Below are 20,273 nucleotides of genomic sequence, written 5' to 3'. Positions count from 1 at the left end.
TTTGGAATGAACAGGGCGGTGTGGGCTCAGGATCGTGATGTAGATGTTGGGCTGCGCGGTGAGAGGAGTAGTTCACGTGCGTGTTGTCTACTGGGTGCCTACTTGGGCAGCTGTTCGGGCAGTGAAGAACCCGCAGCTTGGCTTCTGGGCGTCGCTAAATATGTTGATCGTGAACTCGGCGATGCAGTCGAACTCTCGTTGGCGTATCATCCAGACTAGACTATCGTGGCTTGCGCTCATGATTACTCCTTGGTTCGGGCATCACAGGAATACGACAAGGCGTGTACGTCACTAACACTGAAGTTAGGTACCTGCATTTGGCTGACCGGATTGTGTGGCTTTCAAAACAGAGTTAGTGGCGTATATAGTGTTGAGCCAGTGATGGGCGAACAGTAGGGCTATTGTCTAGATAGAGTCGTGGCGGGGCGCGTTCTGTCTGGAAGAGGAACAATCATCGGAGCGTTTGCTGCTGCGTCAAATCGCAAGCTGGTCTCGCCACGATTCGAATTGTTCCCAAATTCGTAGCCTATGACGATGCGATATTGATCAGTAATTTTTTAAGTTGTCACAATAGGTGCAAACCGGTCGGGGCTGTTGATCTCGAAACGCTGGGTCGCAATGATCGCCTGGACCCGCATACTAACGCATGTCGCAAATCCCCCCGACCTCTTCGACGATCAGCGACAAGGCCTTCGATATGCACCATCCTGTTCCCGTCTCATTAAAAACAGGATATCGACTCCGCACATCGTGTTGCTCGGGACGGTGCACATTTGAATTTTCGCTCGGAGGCACTTCCCCGGCCTTGCTCAAGTGGCAATCTCGTCTAGCCCACTCGGTGCACGTTTCATCCGCAGCCATGTTCCTTGCGGCCGCAGCCTACCAATCCTCCGACGTTCATCCAAAGTCGGTGACCCTGCTAGGGGGCGCCCAGGCGCCGTTGCTAAAGCTGACGGCGTCGAGGTCGAATGGCCTGAATTAATATCCAACCTTGGAAGTAGCCCAGGACAAGGCAGGACACACGTGTGCACGGCACGCAAGACCATGGCAGGCGGCGCGTCCGCACCCACACTAGTTTGGCGAACCGCCGTGTGTTAAACCGAACTTATGGAAAATGAGGAGACGATGAAGTCCAGATCGTTGGGTCTGCATTAACCATGACAGGTGCAGCTTCACGGATGCAACGGAGGCCCACAACTGTATAGGAAGGCAGTACTCGAGGCTTCAATCGCATCACCTAGTGAAGCAGAAGGTGCGCTGGCCGTAGCAGCTGGCAGTATAAGGGTTAAACACCACGTACCCCTAGCAATAGTTCTCATGCGATGCAGTCTATTGCAAGTTTGCCTGAGTCCATCAAAAGCGTCGCCGGAGAGCAAATCACATCACGCGGAAGAGTCGCCATACCTACCGGTAAGCCAGCAGCTGCTAGCACCTCAACACCTGGGCATCGTCGTGAGCGCGGTAAATCCCTTCGACGCCACTAGGAAACTTGACAGGCATCAGACCTGGACAGCTTGGAAACAGCACCAACTTTGCCGCCGCGCGTGTCAGAACAGCTCTCTGGATCTTGCACTCTTCACCGCCATACTTCACGTTGCCAGATATGGACTACCAGTCCATGAATAACATATCACAGTTAAGGTACTGCTCCCCGTGGTTCTCCAGTTGTTCAAATGCATGTGTGCATCGCCTGGAGGATGCGCAATAATCCTGCATCACCCCGCAAAAGGGATGCCCTTCCCTGTCAAGCGAGCATTAGCGTTCCAGCAGGATAGATCCCGTTCCGTATGCAGGTCGGACCATTACGATCCAGCAGCACTGCTGTTACAGGATTAGTGGCACGATTCACGAAAGGATCGCTCGTTTGCCTTCCGGATATCCACCCAAGCTTGACGCCCAACGAATGGGATCTGTCCTTCTCGAACACAGGGCTAATACGCCACTTTCTGTCGAACTCTATTTCGACTCGAGGGTCTGTCAAGTGTTCGCTTCATCTCCTGAAAACCCCCCTAGCTGCCGTTATGGATCAGTCGGTCTGGACAAAGAATGTGAAGGGTCTTCGCGTGTGTCATAACGGCTCACTCTCGACCGGTCGCACATAGTATACAACACCACGTTCGCTAAGTTTGCGACGTTCATTATCAGGCCACCATCGTTCCACACATCTTTTCCACGCTGGCTCAGCATGAGTAACGAATATCATGATGATCCGTCGTTCCAACCATGGGGCCCATTCATCTCAGATAATTACAAGAATGAGCCCATCACGAAAGCAGACATCATCATAGCCTCCGTCGTGTGGGGACTGACATTACTCAATGTCATCCTGGCCCTATGGCTCATTGTCAAACAAACAAGAGGATCGCGATCACCGCTCAGGAGCGTCTACGTCTGGATGATATGGCTGGAACTTATTGTCTCGTTTACCATGGGCCTTGAGAGCTTTTTACACTTGCTCAAGTACATAAGACCAAGTAGGTAGTGACGATGTAGAGCTTTTGAGATTATGCTAACCACCCCAGGCTTCGCGTTTTACTTCACCATCTTGTTCTGGTGGTGTATCCAGGTTCAGCTGCTTTTGCAGATTATCATCAACCGTATCCGTGTCATCGTGCCTGATCGACGGCGTTCGAGATGGATCATGATTAGCACTGCGGTTTTCGTCACTGTTATCAACATCAGTGTCTTCAATGTCTGGATACCAGCGAGGTTACAAATCAACTCGAAGTAAGTTACTTTCCTGGTAGCGTGCATCAATGGTTGTCGCAATGGGCTGGACGATCGGCTGGGTTCGTCTGGCTGGTTCGTGGTGGAACGACATCTGCGAGACCCAATCGTACCAAGCATTAGACTGACGATCCAACAGGTACCACCTCATCAACGAGTACTGGGACCGGATTGAAAAGGGTCTCTACCTCCTCGCCGACGCGGCGTTGAACTGGTACTTCCTAAAGACTGTGAAGCAGAACTTGATCAACAACGGCCTCACAAAGTACAATAAGCTCGTTCGTTTCAACCAGCAAATCGTGATGGTATCACTTCTTATGGACGTCATGATTATCGCCGCTATGTCGATACCAAATTCCTTTGTGTAAGTGTTACTCGTTGACAGAAGCCAACCTCTGACCTTTACTAACCCACCTTCTTCCAGATACATCCAATTCCATCCTCTCGCCTACCTAGTAAAACTCAACATCGAAATGACAATGGCCAACCTCATCAAACGCATCGCAATCTCGACATCGCGCAAGACAGGCATGGCATCCATTGCCCACGAGTTCAAGTCCTCGTCCAACCAATCCACCACCGGTCACCGCACCACCGGCACAAATCCGCACAAAGCACGGGGTTCGATTCACGAGCTCGCCAGCTTTGCTTCCTACACCGTCGATACAAAAGCAAATGCCGAGCAAGATGGGCAGCGTGTCATTAGCTTCGCCCCGACAGGGAACCAAATCAAGGAGACGAGAGAGGTCATCGTGCATACTGAGCCGAACCCGTTTTACGAGCGCAGAGGCTCGGAAGTGGAGATCACAGCAGGGCACGGAAGGAGACAGTCTCACGGCGTTGTCATTGAGGAGAGGGGACTAGGCAGGCAGAAGAGTCTAGAGAGTATAACTGAGGGGAATGAGAGTATGAGGAGTGGGTCAGTACCCAAGCGACTGATAGAGGATAGCGACGATGAGGCAGCGCTTGTGCAACAAAAGACTTGGGGATGGCCGAGGCGGCCGAGTTGAACGTGCGAGCGCTGTTGAAATGTCAAACTGTTTTGTGTTTATTTAGCGTGGGTTTGGTAAAATAGACATTGTTTCCGCACTTTAGATGTGCGATAGAACGATAATTATAGACCTTGTAGAGTTGAATATACCAAATCAACCGTTGGTCCGAAGAAGGAGCGAGACACGTAAGAGTACACAGCTGTGGTACCGTACCTAAGTACAACTTAACATGACGTGGCGCTGAAATGCATGACTGTCATCTCTGTCGGAATGCGCCATCGGGGTGATGGAAGAGGCTGTAGGCATCTATTGTGTCAGTTCAGTCTCATGAGTTGAGCGAAAGCAGATGCGGATGCCGTGGACTTGGCTAGATCTGTAGGTAAGCTCGCGATACACGTGACAGCACCACGTGTCGCGGCCTGGACTGGACGATGCTCGAGCAGAAATGTTTCTCGAGCGGAGACTATCCGCACATCGGAGTTCGCTGCGATGGAAAGTTGCGGGTAGAAGGGGGATTCTCACGTTGGTTCCCCGGAGCGACGCCACGATCTTCCCCGCACTTCTCAGCGAGGAAGGTTTGCCGACCAGGTACACCACGGTGGCTTGGCATGCTACACGCGTATACGGATTACACCAAGATGGTAATCCGTTCACTCAGCTGATGACATGTCGTGACCCTTTTAACCGTGTTCAAAAGATTGTGTTTGTGCTGTAGTTGTCAGCTATTCTTCATCTTTGTTGCACATTACTGTCTGCTCACTCAATTCCTTACCTACGTCATCCAGCAAGCCACAAACATGGGAGTCGGCGACACTTCAATCCGCTCCAGCGAGCGTCCTGAGGCCGGCAGTGTCAACATACCAGTCGGTGTATGGCCAACGTCGTCGACAAACGAGTCCGTCGATGCACATAAGGTCGCCAATGAGGTGATCACACGGTTCAACGATGCACTTGCGAAAAAGGATCATGCGGCTATCGCCGACCTCTTCTCCAAAGACAACAGTTACTGGAGAGATCACCTAGCGTTGAGTTGGGATCTTAGGACGTCGAAGGGTAGCGCAGACATCAAGAAGTACCTGGATTCCAGCAAAGTGCAAATGGAAAAGATTGAAGTGGACAAGAGCTCAGACTACCGCGCGCCAAAGTTTGGAGCGATCGATGTTCTAGGCGATATCACTGGTATCAACTTCTTTGTAACTTTCGAGACGAGCCTCGGGCGTGGCGAGGGTGTCATGAACCTAGCCGAAGACAATGGACAATGGAAGGTGTTCACGCTGTACACCTTGCTGAAGGAACTTAAAGGTCATGAAGAGCCATTGGGTCACCGAAGGACAAAGGGTGTGAAGCATGGAGGAGACCCGAATAGGAAGACGTGGAAGGAGACGCGTGATGCAGAGAAAGAGGAGATCGACCCGACAGTGTTGATCCTTGGAGCCGGGCAAGGCGGGCTTACAGTCGCTGCGCGTCTAAGGATGCTCAACGTCCCCGCGTTGATCGTCGACCAAAATGAGAGGGTTGGTGACAACTGGCGCAAGCGATATCGGCAACTGGTACTCCACGACCCAGTATGGTACGACCACATGCCTTACGTGCCCTTCCCAGCACATTGGCCAGTCTTTACTCCTAAGGACAAGCTGGCGGAGTTCTTCGAGGCGTACGTGAACTTGCTGGAGATCAACGTATGGACTTCGACAAGCCTCAAATCAACATCATGGGATGAGAGTAAGAAGCAGTGGACCGTGACTGTCGAACGCCGGAAACCCGATGGGAGCACTCAGACACGCACGTTACATCCGAAGCACATTGTCCAGGCGACAGGTCACTCCGGCGAGAAGAATTTTCCCCAGATCAAGGGTATGCAAGACTTCAAAGGCGACCGCCTGTGCCACAGCTCCGAGCACCCAGGCGCGAATCCCGAGTCGAAGGGCAAGAAGGCCGTGGTGGTGGGATGCTGCAATTCCGGCCATGATATCGCGCAAGACTTCTTTGAGAAAGGATACGATATCACCATCGTACAGCGCAGTACAACATGCGTTGTTTCTTCCGAGGCTATCACCGACATCGGCAACAAGGGTTTGTACGATCAAGACGCACCACCTGTTGACGATGCCGACCTTACTTTCTGGAGTCTGCCAAGTGAGCTTCTGAAAGCACAGCAGATCAAAGTCACCAAGATTCAAGCCGACCACGACAAGAAAATGCACGACGGTCTTCGCGCGGCTGGCTTCGGTCTTGACAGTGGACCGATGGATTCAGGCCTTCTTGTCAAGTACTTCCAGCGCGGCGGCGGCTACTATATCGATGTAGGCGCATCCCAGCTTATCATCGATGGCAAGATCAAGGTCAAGCAAGGCCAAGAGATTGCGCAGATCTTGCCAAACGGTATCGAGTTCGCGGATGGTGATAAGCTGGAAGCTGATGAGATCGTATTTGCGACTGGGTACCAGAACATGCGCACGCAGGCACGAAAGATCTTCGGCGATGAAGTCGGGGACCGCGTCAGCGATGTATGGGGTTTCAACGACGAGGGCGAGTTCAGGACGATGTGGCAGAAGAGCGGTCATCCTGGTCTGTGGTTCATGGGTGGCAATTTGGCACTGTCGCGATTCTACAGTAGGGTACTGGCGTTGCAGATCAAGGCTGCCGAAGAAGGCATGATAGAAGATGGCGAAGGCTCGAAGGCGCGACTGTAGTGATATGTAGCTGCCGTAGATTCAAGAAAGGGGCCGCGGCCGTTCAACGCACCTCCCTCAAGCTTCCTCCGAGTTTTGCCAGTTTCGGATTTAGCGCGGGGCATGTCTCCACTCGCGCCGTCTCAAAATGCACAAGCTTCAATCCTTCAACATCATCTGATCCTAATTCATACTTCGTCGTGCGTGCACTTTTACCCAAGTTTTCTTCAGGCACCATGACTTCGAAGCCTCAAGTCATCCTCGTCGTCGGCGGAACGTCCGGAATCGGATACGCCACCACGCTTTCCATACTTTCGTCACCTTACCTACCATTCAACGCGAAAGTAATTGCGTTTGGGCTTATAGATTCGACCATCAAGCTTGAGTTCACGAAGCAGCAGAGAGAACGTCTCAGAATAGTCGAGGGCGATGTTACAGTGGAAGAAGATCGCGAGCTAGCGGTCCAGACGTGTTTCGATCACTTTGGAGGGCTGGATACTTTGGTGTACTGTGCAGGTGTTATTACACCGATCCAAAAATTGGAAACGGTCGACATTCAAGCGGTGAAGAGAAGTTTTGACATTAATGTTTTTGGCGCGATGAGTATGGTATGTACCACCTTGACATACTACACTGCTCATTCCTAATACTGCATGATATAATGTAACGCCCTTCATACGCTAATGGTCCTCAGGTTCAGCTTACGCTCCCAAAGCTCCGTGCTTCGCGGATAGCGCATCCTCATAACGCTGGCCGCGGCAAAGTCATAATCCTCTCTTCGGCCTGCGATGACACAGTATCCTACCATGGATGGATGCCTTATAGCACTACCAAAGCCGCGTTAACCCGGTTCATCTCTTGTCTCGCACACGAAGAGCCACTGCTTAGTGTACAGGGCGTATACCCGAAGTTAACACGAACCAAGATGATCGATGGACTATTCGAAGGGAAGTATCGGGGCGTTATGGCGGACCATGAGATCGAGAGGTTCAGGATTTGGGATGAGATGGGTGATGAGATGGTGGAACCCCCTGAGCTCTGTGGAGAGGCTGTCGCTAAATTGGCGTTGGGATTGTTCGAGGGCGGGAAGAGCGGAGAAACATTGTATTACGACGAGCATGTTCCGCGCAAGATTGCGGGGACATAAACAGTGGGAGTAAGGTGTGGAACACATGGAGACATACGAAGATATTACTCTCTCTGGCCAGTTTATTGCTTTCACGTTGTCAGCCATTTGATCCGAGCTTGAAGTATTCACTCTGGCCGGTCCTAAACCCCGCCACACTAGTAGAACTGTAAACATTACACTAAGCTGAACACCCGATACCAGGCTTTCTCCATCACACCAGGCACAGTCAAATATGGCAGAAGATCAACTCGTGTCTGCACCACGCAGCGCGATTATGAGCGACGGTATTGCGGACGCTGAGTGAGCAGTCCTTTGGATTTGATCTCAACTCACTAACATGATACAGTCTCGATGACTTCTTCAAGAGCATTTATTCCCGCCTTCCTCCAGAGCTGCCTTTGATGATTTATGACAAGCTTCTCACTGAAGATATGATGCACGACATGGCTAGCTGCGCGAGTCCTACCGCTTACGCCTATCCGCTCAACCACAGCACGTTCATGTACAAATCAACCCCTCGTTTCCTCAACCCGCGGATCTTGGATAGCTCTTTCACGACCGAGATAGTCAAGGCGTTCTATGGCAAGTATACTGGTTTTGAAGTCAAGCATCCGCTACGTATCGCGACTCTTCTCCAACGAGATTTCTTCAAACTCGGATATCACGTCAAACTCGCCAACTCTGTCCTCCGCGGTCTCACAGTCGACGGCTGCTTGCTTCCCCATAATAAGTACTTCATCAATGTCAAGCTGCTTCCCACCCAATTTGCACCACTATTCCACGCGCAGCAGCGCCTGGCTACTGGTTTCCATCTCACCATTCGTCTATGGACCGACAATAGTTCGCTCAACACTGCAAAGGCGCACAACGCCCAAGGCCTGGCTCTACGTCGCACTCTGCAGGTTCTCAAGCCAGTTTTCGCAAAGCTGATCGCAAAGGAGCCCACGGCTACTCATAGCGTAGTTTTGGAGGTTGCCCACATGCACAAAATCACGTTAGACATGGCACTGGCAGAGAGATCGTCGAGTAGCCTGGCTAATGAAATCTATAACTGGTGTTGTAAGTTGCTAGATGCATATTCTTTATGCATGTAGAACGCGCTAACAACGCATAGTTTGAAGACCGATATATACTTTCCACAACAGTGTGAATATTCATCCGATAGGTGCGGAAGTGCACGAGTGAGTAGAGAATGGAACAAGCAGATATGAGATTAATGTAAAGGACTGAGGCATTAATGATGAACGCGCATATATCGAGAAGTACAGCGGTTGGGTATCTAGAATCAGACTGATGACGTTCCTCATCAGCTCAGTCAAGACTGACGACCTACTCTGTCATCCTCAGTGACCTTCACGATCACAGCCCCAATACCCGGCCCTTTACCCCAAACACGATGCGCTTCCGGAACTTCTTCCAACGCCCACATCTTCCTGATTGGCACCCGAATAGCTCCGCTCTCCAACATTTTGAAAAGGGCCACTAACTCCGGCTTGAACGTCTTTTGATCGCGATCAATGTAGTAAAAATTCGTCCGGTAAGGGCAAAAGGGAACCATGCCTCTTGCGAGTAGCTTTAAAACTTGAGGTGGCTGACTACGAGGTTTTCCACCGGTGAGCAGGTCGAAGTTACCACCGTAACCCACAAGAAGACCTCCCTTCGCCAGGATGTTCCAGCTGTCGTCCCAAGACTCGAAGCCAAGAGCATCGTACACGATGTCTGCGCCACCCACGTCTTTCATGGCCTGCATCCAGTTCTTGTCGGAGTAGACGAATGGCATTGCACCCGCTTCGCGGATAGCGGCGTGATTGACGGCTGATGCTGTCCCGTAGACTTCCGCACCTTGCATCTTGCAAAGGGTGAGGACGGCAAAACCGACGCTACCGCTGATACCGTGGATGAAGACGCGCTGGCCAGCGGAGATCTTAGCGGCGCGGTAGGCTAGCCCGTAGGCCGTGTTCCAATCTAAGACCAAGGCAACTGCCTGCTGCAGATCGAGTCCTTCTGGCACGCTAACGAGATGTTTCTCGGGTTGGTTGCAGAGCTCGGCTTCCGCGTCGTATTTTGTGAGGCAAGCGACGAGGTCTCCAAGCCGGTATTTCGTGCAAGCCGATCCATTTTGGTGCACGCGGCCGATAAGCGCATAGCCCGGCGTCAATGGTGCTTTCCTTTGCATCGGGTAGGCACCTTGTCGCATGGATATATCTGCACCGCCCATGCTGGCGTAGAGCACTTTGATTTGGACTTCGTTGGGGGAAGGCGCGGGGATGGGGGCTGTGACAACCGACACGTTCTCAGGGCCGCCGAACTCTGAGATCAGGACTTTGCGAACGGGTGTAGACATCTTTTGTTTTGAGTTGAAATCTGGTTAGCAATTTTGTGTATCGTCCTATCTGGGATGCAATCGATGGTGTTCGAAGCGCAATGTTGATGGAAGCTGGAATGATGGGCCCTGATGACTGCTGTTGCGCGCACACTTATGCCTATCGAGCCTGGCAGTACAACAAAACTTGCGACGCCCATGGAGGCGGAGTATGGGCTGATGCGCTCTCATCCTCACTGTGAAGGTGGGATGCGGAGAGTTCGTGGCTTCGAGATGCAGGCCTGACGCTGAGTGCGGAGAGACTGGTGGTCTCCTCGGGGAGATAATCTGCCCGTCCTACCGAAGAGGTTAGTGACTTACCCTTTTAGGGGTTAGCCTCAGTCACTGACGGGGGATGATTGCCCAGGCGGGATCCATCCACGTCAAAAAAGGCTTTCAGCTCAGACTGACGCCTGGGAGCTTATGCACGTTTTTGGTGCAATGCGCGCGTGGACCCCACGTGTGGAATGTTCTCTCAGACCTTTGAGAAGACCTTGTGTGAGCTCATGTTCAGTGCATCGTCATCCTCACCAAAATAGCTCCCTCTCAAACAAAAGATGGTATTCGGATATCGTCAAAATTGGCATTGCTTTGACCCTATCTCTTCAACGCATCTTTCTTTCCTGCCTTAATACTTTCCCTTCGCAGCTTCTTTGATAATATCTGCTGCCTTCTCCGCTGTCGCATACACAGTGGTCATGATGTGAGAAGCCGGAAGAATGGGCATGACACTGGCATCCACGACCCGCAGGCCGTTCACACCGTAGACCTTCAGCTCTTGATCTACAACACCGCCATCCTCTCTAGCACCCATCTTGCAGCTGCCCGCCGGGTGGTACAGCGTCGATGCGGTGCTGCGAATGAAAGCATCGATGTCCGCAGAGGCGGTGACATTGTTGCCTGGAACAGCCTCGAACGGATTGAGCGATGCAATAGATGGCGTGGCAACGAATTTGCGAGCCCAGTGCACACCTTCGCGCAGGAGTGCGGTGTCGACTTCGTTACGGAGGAACCCTACATCTGCGACTGGGCGATCGAACATGCTGGATGAGTTCGCCTTTACGCTTCCACGCGAGTACGGATGCTGAAGTCCGAGCACCACGACGCCGTCGGCCCAGATGATCTCCATCATCGCGGAATCGTTTGCTTGGAGCTTCTTGTTGAGAGAAGCAAACTGTGCCTCATAGCCTCGTGCGACTTCAGCGGGGGTATCAGCCGGGAGAGAGGCAGATGATCCACCTGCGACTGCTTGAGCCAAGATAGATTGCGTGGCGTTGGAATAGGTTTGAAGTGGCAGGAAGAGAAGGAAGTCACCGGTCGGGGAGGTTAGTGGGCCGGACTTCTCATTGTCGTACTGCTCGCGAGCTTGAGCGGCGAAGGTAGTGTTTGATGCCAGGGTGTTCGTTAGAACGCTAGTGTTGACTGCGCCAATGTCAGTATCTCCTCAGCTAGACCATATAACGGCCTACTTACGGACGTTCACCACGGCGACGGAAAGATGGTCGTGCAGGTTGTATCCGACGGCCGGAAGATCAACGACGGTGGTCACATTGATGGATTCGAGCAGAGAGGCTCCGCCAATTCCAGAAACCTGCAACAATTGGGGTGTATGCAACGAGCCAGCAGCGAGGATGACTTCTCGCTTGGCCTTGGTCTGTTGACTCTCCGCATCTGCAGAAGTCGAGAACTCAACACCAGTAGCCTTGACCGTGTTCGTCTCATTGCAGCTTTCCGTAAGGACGCGCATCACAAGACGGCCAGTGAGAAGATGATAATTTGGGCGCGGTTCGGCAGATGCATAGTAAGCTTCTTCTGCGGAGGAGCGTGTCCAGTTCATCGGGACCATGTTGTGCGGGCAGAAATAACCGCCGAAGGCATTCCCAGTCGCCTGGTCATTGATGGAGATTCCCAGCTCCTTGGTAGCTTGTACGAGGTTTTCTGAAATAGTCATCAGTATCTTGCCGTATGAAAATGGTGCGTCAAACTCACTAGTCGTTGGCCAGAAGAAAGGAGAGTAGGTTACTTCCATGTATCCTTCGTCGCCATGGTATTCGGGGTTGACCTGAATGTCGTATTCGGCTTGGATCTCAGCAGTTGGTGGTGTGAATTTCTCGTTCTTTACACTGGTTAGAAAGTATCAAAGAACTGTAGAAAAGAACAAACCTTTTTGAAGTACTTCAGGAAGGTCTCAAAGTTCCAACCTTCGTTTCCCAGAGTCTCCCACCCATCGTAGTCAGATTGTGAGCCACGATCGAACACCATGCGGTTCAACTTTGTTGACCCGCCCACGACCTTGCCTTGTGGAATAGAGACAACGCGGCCGTCTAGTGCTTGGTCCGGAGCATACGAAGTGTTCCAGTCATACTTCGTTCCTACAGCACCGCCTGCAAGACCTGGAATGGTGACGTAGTCCTCGTTCTGGTCGCTGGAGACAAATCAGCAACTTGATGGGCGTGGTATTCATGAGACTTACAGATCGCCGGCCTCGATCACGAGTACTGTCACATCTATAACAGGACGACGTTAGTATTTTCCGTAAACCGGGTTACTGTGTAAGCCTACCCTTATCCTCGGAAAGTCGATTGGCAACGGTAAGACCCGACGCGCCGGCGCCTACGATGACATAGTCGTATTCTGGAAGAAGGTCCTCCGCTCTCGAAACGAGCTGCGCATTGGAGAGTGGATGTGCGAAAAGACCAGTCGCAGAAAGCGCGACAGTTACTCCGAGACTCAAAAGAGAAGGCATGATCACAGCGTACAACAGCAATTGTGTCTGTCGTCCTCACAGAAGAGTACTTGCGTATATGTACCCAGAGAAAGTCGAGGTAACCGTAATAACACCGGCGGTCGGGCCGCCCGCATCTGCCGATGTGTTGAACAACACCAAGGGCCCAGCCGAGACCAGTCCATGATATTCGTCAACATATAGCGCATGGCGCGTTGGCGAGTTTCCGATTTATAATGGTTCGGCGGCTTTTATCCTGTGTGCGCGATAGTTTTCAGGCAAAAGCAGATTAGCGGAGGCGGAGTCTGACGCCAGTAGATCCTCCGACCTTATCCGGGGAGTGAGCCGTGTTGGCGTTTTCCCGGGGCCGCTGGTTGTGTGCACGGTGTGGCTTGAAGGATCGGCATGATAAAGCCGGTAATTGGTTCGCTGCATCGGTTCGGTGCTTCGCTGGAAGCGGGCTGTGTTCAGTGGCTTGAGGGCGATTATGTCGTGCCTGGCGTTTATCGGCCCTGCCCCAACATCTGCGGGATCTTGCTGTCGTGTTGCGGCACAGTTGAGTGGATATCACGTGTTTTCTGCGGTAGTGGACCTCGGCCCGGGCGGGTGGGCTTGATTGCAGCTTGCGCGTTGGCTACACGAAAACATCCGATGCAGATGCACAATACGACCACCCCAATTTTGAAATACGAAGTCTCAGCCTGTATGAGACTGCCGATGCGATATGGGAAACCGACCGATGTAAGGTTTGTTTCGCGTTAAGGTTTGGAGATGGATGTCAAGTTACGGGAGGCCTTTCGAGAGTAGCGCCCCTACACACGCGGTGCACTGCTCAGGTGGCTATGTCATCGCTGTCGCCCAAGGACTAGACTAATGTTTGATGGCATCCATGTCCACTACGCAATCGTCATATTCGAACTCGGAGTTGCGTCGCGAGCCACCTTGGGTGGCCCTAGTTCAGAACGAATTCAGATTGATAGATAATCATCTAACCAAAAGAAAGGCTTGCATGGTAGGTGTGTTCACTCACTTTCGTGTCCGCTGTAGCGCACTGTAAATCAATGTGATCTCAGTATTGACTGAATACACTACGAGACTTATCTGCAGAGGTGAAGAACAACCCTAAAGACCAAAAGCACGAGACAGCAGGCATGTTCACGAAATGATTGAACGGTCGGTACCTCCTACCTGGCGAGATCAACGTGACTGCTCACACAACAGTGTACTCGGAATGGCGACATCGCCCTCAACAAACTTGGCCGACTTCAATCTAGATAGGAAGCGAAGTGTCGGTGTCGGTGGCTGTCGACCACATACTCCTAGTTTCGTCTTGGTCTGCCCTCCTCCCGGCTTCATCATCATCTGCCCCACTATCCATCATACCGAGTGCTTTCTGCCTCAAGTTCAGCACGACCATGAGATGCTCTGCACTCAGTCTTTCCTTTTTCCTGGCCGCCAAGATCTTTGCAGTCTTGATCGCGCTCTTGATCTGACGGCCATTGAAGTTGAGCTTTGCCAGTCTCTCCAGTTCAGCTTCTCCGACATCCACATCCTGCGCATCGATAGTAGCCAGGAAGTTGCGCCAGACTTGAAGGCGATCACTTTCTCCGAGCGAGCTGTAGCTCAGCGTGATATCGATCCGAGATTCGAAAGCCGTGTCGATACTGCGCATCCGATTCGTGGTCAGAATCATGATGCCCTTGTAGTATTCGAGTAGGCGAAGGAAGACTGAAACAAGCTCGTTGCGTTGAAGATTGTTCACAGTGCGCGCCTCCATGAACACATCAGCTTCGTCGAGAAGCAGGACAGCACCGAAATGTCCACACAGATTCAGCGCGTTCTCCAAACTATCCTCAACGGCACGCGCCGTCATTCCCAGATCACCAGCCCCGAGCTTATAGAGGGGGCGACGTAGGTGCTCAGAGACGGTCTCTGCGGTGAGTGTTTTACCCACGCCTCTTTTTGTTGGTGTCTAAAGTCAGTAAATGTCTCACAGACCGTGCGCACTGGGCTACTTACGGAGGGCCGCAAAGCAGCATAATCATGCCTTGGCCTTTGCCGACGACGAAGTCATCGAAGGGCTTCCCTTGCTTGAACTGATCGCGGTCTACCAGAGCCAAGACCAGATCCTTCTCGTCCTGATCGAGGACTAAGCTGTCGAAAGCATGCTCAGCCCAAGGTATCTCGTGAATCTTAGTCACATCTAGCTTCTCCCACTTCTTCTTCTCAATGTCAAAACACTTGACATAGTGCACAGCGAGAAGGCATTCGTCATCGGTCATTGGTGAAAGATCGAGTTCGATTGGCGATCCCGGGGTGCTTGGTATACTGGCGGAGTAACGCTCCATGGATTGGGCCCACGTTAGCTGTCCTATCTCAGACAGTTTAGCGTATTCTGGAAACGGGTTCGCGGGCTGGTATTTGTGGTATGCTCGTGCGTCAATGACCATCCGCTCGTTTACACGTTCTTCGTGTTGGTCGGTAAAGGCTTTGAAGAAATGGCCGCGTAGTTCTTCGAACCGGCGGCCTCGTTTAATGAGTCTTTCGCGGATACTTTCTTGATCAGGAAGATCTTCGAGAGGTGATACATCCAACGCAGTCAAGGCTCGTAAGCCCTGATACTGGAACACGTGTTTCGGTTGAGCAAGAAGACCGCATCGCCTTCCATCCCAGTCAACCACATCGACGCCTATCGACCAGAACATCTTTGGCGTTGGGGGAGGCATGCACGTAAGGTTACAATATCGAACAATCCCGACCGAGTCTGTCTTATGATCCAGAACCATCATGGCGGGAACAAGAACCAAGTTCAGGTCCTGGAACGCAACATGCCCGGTTGTCTTTACATCGCGGATCTTATCGAAAGACTCCTTGAGGAGGGGCTCGAGGACCTCCTGCAGTAGCTCAAGATGTTGCTCGGTCTCCGACTCTGGTTCGACATTATCCTTGAAGCTAAGCATCGCTTCCCATCGATGAATGAACGGAAGAAATGGCGGTGCGAACGACTTCATTTCATGCTGTGTCAAGCCTGGGTAACCTTCAAGTATCTTTTCCAGCGCAGCGTGAAGGAGCGTGCTGTTGATTCGTAGTTCATGGATTTTCCATTCATCCAGGACCTCATCAAAACGATGGTAGACGTTTACTGCGAAAGCTTCCCGTGCTTTCTTCGTGCGAAGTTTGTCTCCTGTAGCACCGTATACCGGCGGCTTCTCATCCACCCAGTGGTATCTGTTGAGATCCTCATCGGTCGGGACGCGGTATATGTCTCGGTAGTCGCAGCGCTTGCCCGTCTCGACGGCCTCCGTCAGGTCGTCTGCGGCGGGCAGCTGTTCACCTGGAAGGTACGCATGCGGAGCGAACCCAGGTGGCGGACCTAAGCTTGGATCCCAGGGGCCTTGATACATCATCTAAAGTGAATTAGTGGGTCACTGGGAGTTCAAGATGCAGCGGTGGTGTCTAACCATCTGTTGGTTCGGCACAGGCCTTGCCTCGCGTCGTGTACGTCGCGATCGTTGGCTACTGACATCGTGTTGCGGTGGTATAGGAGGATAACCGCACATCTTCTCAGTAGACGAGTGTGCAAAGAAGTGAACGTATGGATGCTCTGGCAAGGCTGAGCGTGGACAGGGGAGATTACAGTCGAGGAATCGCAAGTTCACAGTGCTGGAAACTGTCGGAACAGATGACAATGTTGAAGTAGTGATCCAAGTTGCAGAACCCGTCAAGCTTATGTCTTGAGCAGAGTCTGACGAGAGTGTCGCCGGATATATGGCTACTCGTTGATGGATGCCTGATGAGACCGGTGAACCTCAGGCTACACAACAGCCTCCCATACAATTGGCTAGAGACCGTAAGCAACGCCCCGCACCTCAACAAGATTTCAACAGGGCAATAAGAAGGCAACAAGATAGGGTGATACGAGGCTCGCGCGTGAGTGGATTCAAAGCACCTGATCGTACACTGCATCTGAGGTATGCCCAGCTCCACCACTGCCGCTTGTGTCACTATAGCTAGCACTAGCTCCCCCATTGAAGCCGCTGCCGTCAGTGCCCGCACACTCAGAAGAGCTGTGACTTCTAGGCGAGACACTCTCTGTTTTTCCACTCTCATTGTCATCCTTTGTGGAACTTGTAGAGCTCGGTTGTACGCTGCCTACTGAATCGTTGTTTCCGAAGCGCGTAGACTCGTGATGCGCAGAGGACGCAGAATCGTGTTGGATCAAATCTGGCCTCTCATCGTATCCTGTGCCATAATGCTGATGATGATCGATCTGAGCGAGAGGACCAAAGAGCAAGGCCCGAATCGCAGGATCGGTCACATCCTGGACCCTGGGTGTGTTCAAACCACGCGATCGGTATTTCGGCGGAAGAGGGATGGCAGTGTCTATTGGTTGCACAGGCTCGATGCTGGCGACTGGATTTGACTTGATGAGACGAAAGGGCGGCTTCTTGGGAGTCGATAAGCCCGCGGTGGCTTGCGAGGTTTCGTTGCCGACTGCCTGTGGTTCGCGTGCTCGCCGATTGCGCAGTGCGGAGAACTAATGACCGTCAGTGTATTGCAGTAGCCATTCGGTTTGATACTATACTATACAACACATTGTCGCTAAAGTCCACGGGGCGTTAGTGTAAGCTAGAAGTACAACAACAGTTGACGCGAAGTGAGGATACCGAAAGAGACTGATCGAAAGCGTAGAACAAACAGCAAGCGGGTTAGCCGGCTACGTTACGCATACATTGCTATACTTGCAGCAATGTTATGGCCTCGTTCCTGGCTCGTGATACTTGAGGAGCCGAAGCACAGCCTATCCGAGGTACCGTGGCTCCGCATGCCTGATACGGAACGATCACGACATTGGGAAATCGTAAAGTTTGGCTCTTTCGAGATGCCCAGGTGGTGTCGAGGTCGAGAACGTGTTCTTGTGAAGCGCACATGTTGCTATGTCGCGCAACACCTCATGACTTGTTCTGGGACAGCATGTCTTCCTCCGCTTCTTGAGGGTAGTACATGAGAGGCCGGAGCGGGATTGCGGGTTGGACTGGTGAAATTCCGGAGGGACTCAGGAGGTGCGTCCGCAACCTTGGGATTACCCCGCGACGACGCGTCAGTACGATCAAGTATAGACTTTCGAGCGTACCCAACCACACGCTCCTACACTCTGCGTTACGATGATGTCCATGATGCTAGGTGGCTTGATGGTGGGATGTATTGTGGTGTTGAATGTGTTGGTCGCAGGAGACGCGAACAGACACGTCCATCCATTAGCAAGAGCGGCCAGCGCTTCGCGCTTGCGCTAGGCCGGCATCATCGCTCGCACATTGACTCTGCTGCACCACTCTTTCACGACACCCTGTGAAATCTCATGCCACGGTTTCACGTAGGGCCGAATCCTGCGATAACAATTCAAGATTTCTCGACGCCTACATCACGCAGCGATGCGAACCATGAGCAGATCTCCGAGAGTATGACATCATCGCAGTCTGGCCTGCCACATTGAATACGAAGCGCAAGGGCTGTCGGATGGTCACCCCAAGTCTAGTATGAACTCCTATACTGAGCGAAAAGGAAAATAAGACTAGATGAAGCGCTGTAACATTCATCGCTCGAGTCACTTTGCTATTCGCACTCTAGGTGAAGAGCCACTTACAGTGACCGAGCGGTACACAGCTGGGCTTTTCTCCTGGCGTATCAATGCCAGAAACTTGCGCATCCAGGGATGGTCAGCGCCTATAATCTGAGACACAGAGCATCACGTCTTGCCATAGACTGCCACGTCGACGGCACGTGACCAACTCGACCCTTGTGCAAATCACTTCACCGCTCCACTCAGTAAACAAGGCACCATGGCAGGATACGAGAGCGGATTGACAGCATGCGATAAGTCATAGCTGACAGTTGGAGATTTATCTACGCATAATACAACTGTCATGTGCAAGTCCATTCACTCATCAAAAAAAGCTTCGCGGTTTATAACTCAGGGTCTGGCTGCGTCCTGTTGAACGACCCTACGGACCCCTGCATACCTCAATCCACGGCACCACTTAAGCTCGAAACTGGGTTACTACGTCATACCTCTTTGCAGTCGCGAAGTTTGCCATGTGCTACCACAACTATTCGCAGCATAATGGGTAAGTCCTTGTGGTTCGCGGTACCTTTGTGGGAGAGCAGTCAATCTGGAAAGTAGCCTCTCTGATAACTTTGTATGTAGTTGCGGCCACATTGGCGAATCGCATACGCTTCCATGGACGCTGTGCGACACGGCGATTCAGAATCTGAACGCGCTCCGAGGGCCCAACTCTCCACCAATCTCCTCGCCCACAGCAAACTATGCATCACCACCAAAGCGCAGCTCATCCACGCGACGCTTCTTTTCGTTGAGCGGACAGCTTTCGCGGTCTTCCACTAATGCGTCGACGAATTCGCGCCGCGCCGTTTCGGGCCCGTCAGGCACGACAACGCCCCGAACTTCAGACTCAAGCTCGGGGTCCTACAACTATACCATGACGCTGGACTACAGCACCTTGCCAGACCATCAGCTCGCAGCTGTGAAATGTGCAAACCCTATTAAGCGCACGCATGTTAGTAGGGACATGGTGGTCTGCAAAGATTGCGCACGCGAGATAGGCCATATGCGCAACATGATTCAGCGATACGACAAGACCGGTAGCATACGCGGCACCGCCGCGTTTGAGAAGTTCTTGAAGTGGGAGGGAGAAGGCGGAGGAGAAAGGGAGGGCGACTTGACCGTGCCAGTGGACGATGACAACGATGGTGGGTCCTTTGGGGCTAGGCAAGCTATTATCATGGGCCATCCAGAGAGTGTCATGAACGCTGAGGGGCCGAGGGGCTTGGGGACGCTCGAACGAGAGGGAGGATATGACTATCGGTATTGAACAACGAAATGAGTGTTGAAAGAGTCGGAGTGAGGGGAAGCGGCATGTAACGAAGACGTCCTTAAGTCTTGTGGATAGCACGGATAGCACTTACGCAACCTTTACATCGTTCCAAGCTCAATGTGGTCCGGCCCCTCCCGCAGCTTACCACTAGCGTATGATACATGCAAGTATGAATTCATATACGAAGTCTCCTCTTCATACTGCAACAACGGGACCACAATGAGCGCTAATCCCTGCGAGCTGTGATAGATCATACGAGAATCGAACGACAGGTCGGTCGCGACGGTCTTGTTGTTCCGCGGCTGCCATATGCATACATGCACAAGACCCACGCAGACTAATTCCGTTAACGAACCCATGCATGCCAATTACCGAAAGCATGCAAGAGCTGCAATGCTTATGTCAGACTTACACTGATCCACTGCTCTGCGTACGTTCTGATTAGCTCGGTGTGAACCTCCTCCACCGCCTCTCTGTTGTCTATCTTCAAGGCAGATACTGTACAGTGCACGCACCCAAGGAATGCGCATTACTACATGCTTACAAGGAAAAGGAGTCGCGCATCACTAGCAGCCACTACTTCGGCGCCTTCCGCCGTCTGCGCCACCTGCCTCCAACGCGACGCATCGAAGCTTCCACTTTCGGAAGCAGCGTAAGGATGGACGGCGACTATGTAAGTTTGAAGCGAGTCCTAAATCACGGAAATGCAGCTAGATAGCATTACTGCTTAGATACGATGTCTTAGCTGTCTGGACTTCGCACGAGCACCTGGA

The 20,273-nt window shown here is 52.2% G+C and overlaps 8 protein-coding genes across 8 annotated transcripts; 5 read left to right on the top strand and 3 right to left on the bottom strand.

Annotated features, from left to right (window-relative positions):
- Positions 1 to 2,185: 2,185 nt before the first annotated feature.
- On the top strand, positions 2,186 to 3,737 carry J4E78_000942 (uncharacterized protein; the record flags this gene model as incomplete). Its single annotated transcript, XM_049361603.1, has 4 exons — positions 2,186 to 2,474; positions 2,523 to 2,727; positions 2,867 to 3,091; positions 3,152 to 3,737. The coding sequence occupies 4 exons, from the start codon at positions 2,186 to 2,188 to the stop codon at positions 3,735 to 3,737; spliced, it is 1,305 nt and encodes a 434-aa protein (XP_049226886.1).
- Positions 3,738 to 4,516: 779 nt separating this feature from the next.
- Positions 4,517 to 6,412, top strand: J4E78_000941 (uncharacterized protein; the record flags this gene model as incomplete). Its single annotated transcript, XM_049361602.1, has 1 exon — positions 4,517 to 6,412. The coding sequence occupies one exon, from the start codon at positions 4,517 to 4,519 to the stop codon at positions 6,410 to 6,412; it is 1,896 nt and encodes a 631-aa protein (XP_049226885.1).
- Positions 6,413 to 6,627: 215 nt separating this feature from the next.
- On the top strand, positions 6,628 to 7,538 carry J4E78_000940 (uncharacterized protein; the record flags this gene model as incomplete). Its single annotated transcript, XM_049361601.1, has 2 exons — positions 6,628 to 6,999; positions 7,086 to 7,538. The coding sequence occupies 2 exons, from the start codon at positions 6,628 to 6,630 to the stop codon at positions 7,536 to 7,538; spliced, it is 825 nt and encodes a 274-aa protein (XP_049226884.1).
- A 256-nt stretch (positions 7,539 to 7,794) lies between these two features.
- Positions 7,795 to 8,639, top strand: J4E78_000939 (uncharacterized protein; the record flags this gene model as incomplete). The annotated part of the gene is made up of 3 exons (XM_049361600.1): positions 7,795 to 7,820; positions 7,867 to 8,579; positions 8,635 to 8,639. 3 exons carry the CDS (start codon positions 7,795 to 7,797, stop codon positions 8,637 to 8,639), a joined length of 744 nt encoding a protein of 247 aa, XP_049226883.1.
- A 196-nt stretch (positions 8,640 to 8,835) lies between these two features.
- J4E78_000938 (uncharacterized protein) lies at positions 8,836 to 9,864 on the bottom strand (the record flags this gene model as incomplete). Its single annotated transcript, XM_049361599.1, has 1 exon — positions 8,836 to 9,864. The coding sequence occupies one exon, from the start codon at positions 9,862 to 9,864 to the stop codon at positions 8,836 to 8,838; it is 1,029 nt and encodes a 342-aa protein (XP_049226882.1).
- Positions 9,865 to 10,510: 646 nt separating this feature from the next.
- Positions 10,511 to 12,628, bottom strand: J4E78_000937 (uncharacterized protein; the record flags this gene model as incomplete). Its single annotated transcript, XM_049361598.1, has 6 exons — positions 10,511 to 11,304; positions 11,356 to 11,820; positions 11,872 to 11,998; positions 12,046 to 12,307; positions 12,356 to 12,389; positions 12,445 to 12,628. 6 exons carry the CDS (start codon positions 12,626 to 12,628, stop codon positions 10,511 to 10,513), a joined length of 1,866 nt encoding a protein of 621 aa, XP_049226881.1.
- A 1,249-nt stretch (positions 12,629 to 13,877) lies between these two features.
- J4E78_000936 (uncharacterized protein) lies at positions 13,878 to 16,014 on the bottom strand (the record flags this gene model as incomplete). Its single annotated transcript, XM_049361597.1, has 2 exons — positions 13,878 to 14,565; positions 14,627 to 16,014. The coding sequence occupies 2 exons, from the start codon at positions 16,012 to 16,014 to the stop codon at positions 13,878 to 13,880; spliced, it is 2,076 nt and encodes a 691-aa protein (XP_049226880.1).
- Positions 16,015 to 18,700: 2,686 nt separating this feature from the next.
- Positions 18,701 to 19,497, top strand: J4E78_000935 (uncharacterized protein; the record flags this gene model as incomplete). Its single annotated transcript, XM_049361596.1, has 2 exons — positions 18,701 to 18,732; positions 18,813 to 19,497. 2 exons carry the CDS (start codon positions 18,701 to 18,703, stop codon positions 19,495 to 19,497), a joined length of 717 nt encoding a protein of 238 aa, XP_049226879.1.
- Between the last annotated feature and the right edge of the window lie 776 nt (positions 19,498 to 20,273).

The sequence above is a fragment of the Alternaria triticimaculans genome, assembly GCF_023758025.1.
Source record: "Alternaria triticimaculans strain BMP 0046 chromosome Unknown scaffold_1, whole genome shotgun sequence".
In the NCBI taxonomy this organism is placed as follows: domain Eukaryota; kingdom Fungi; phylum Ascomycota; class Dothideomycetes; order Pleosporales; family Pleosporaceae; genus Alternaria; species Alternaria triticimaculans.
This window is presented reverse-complemented; position numbering and strand designations above follow the sequence as displayed.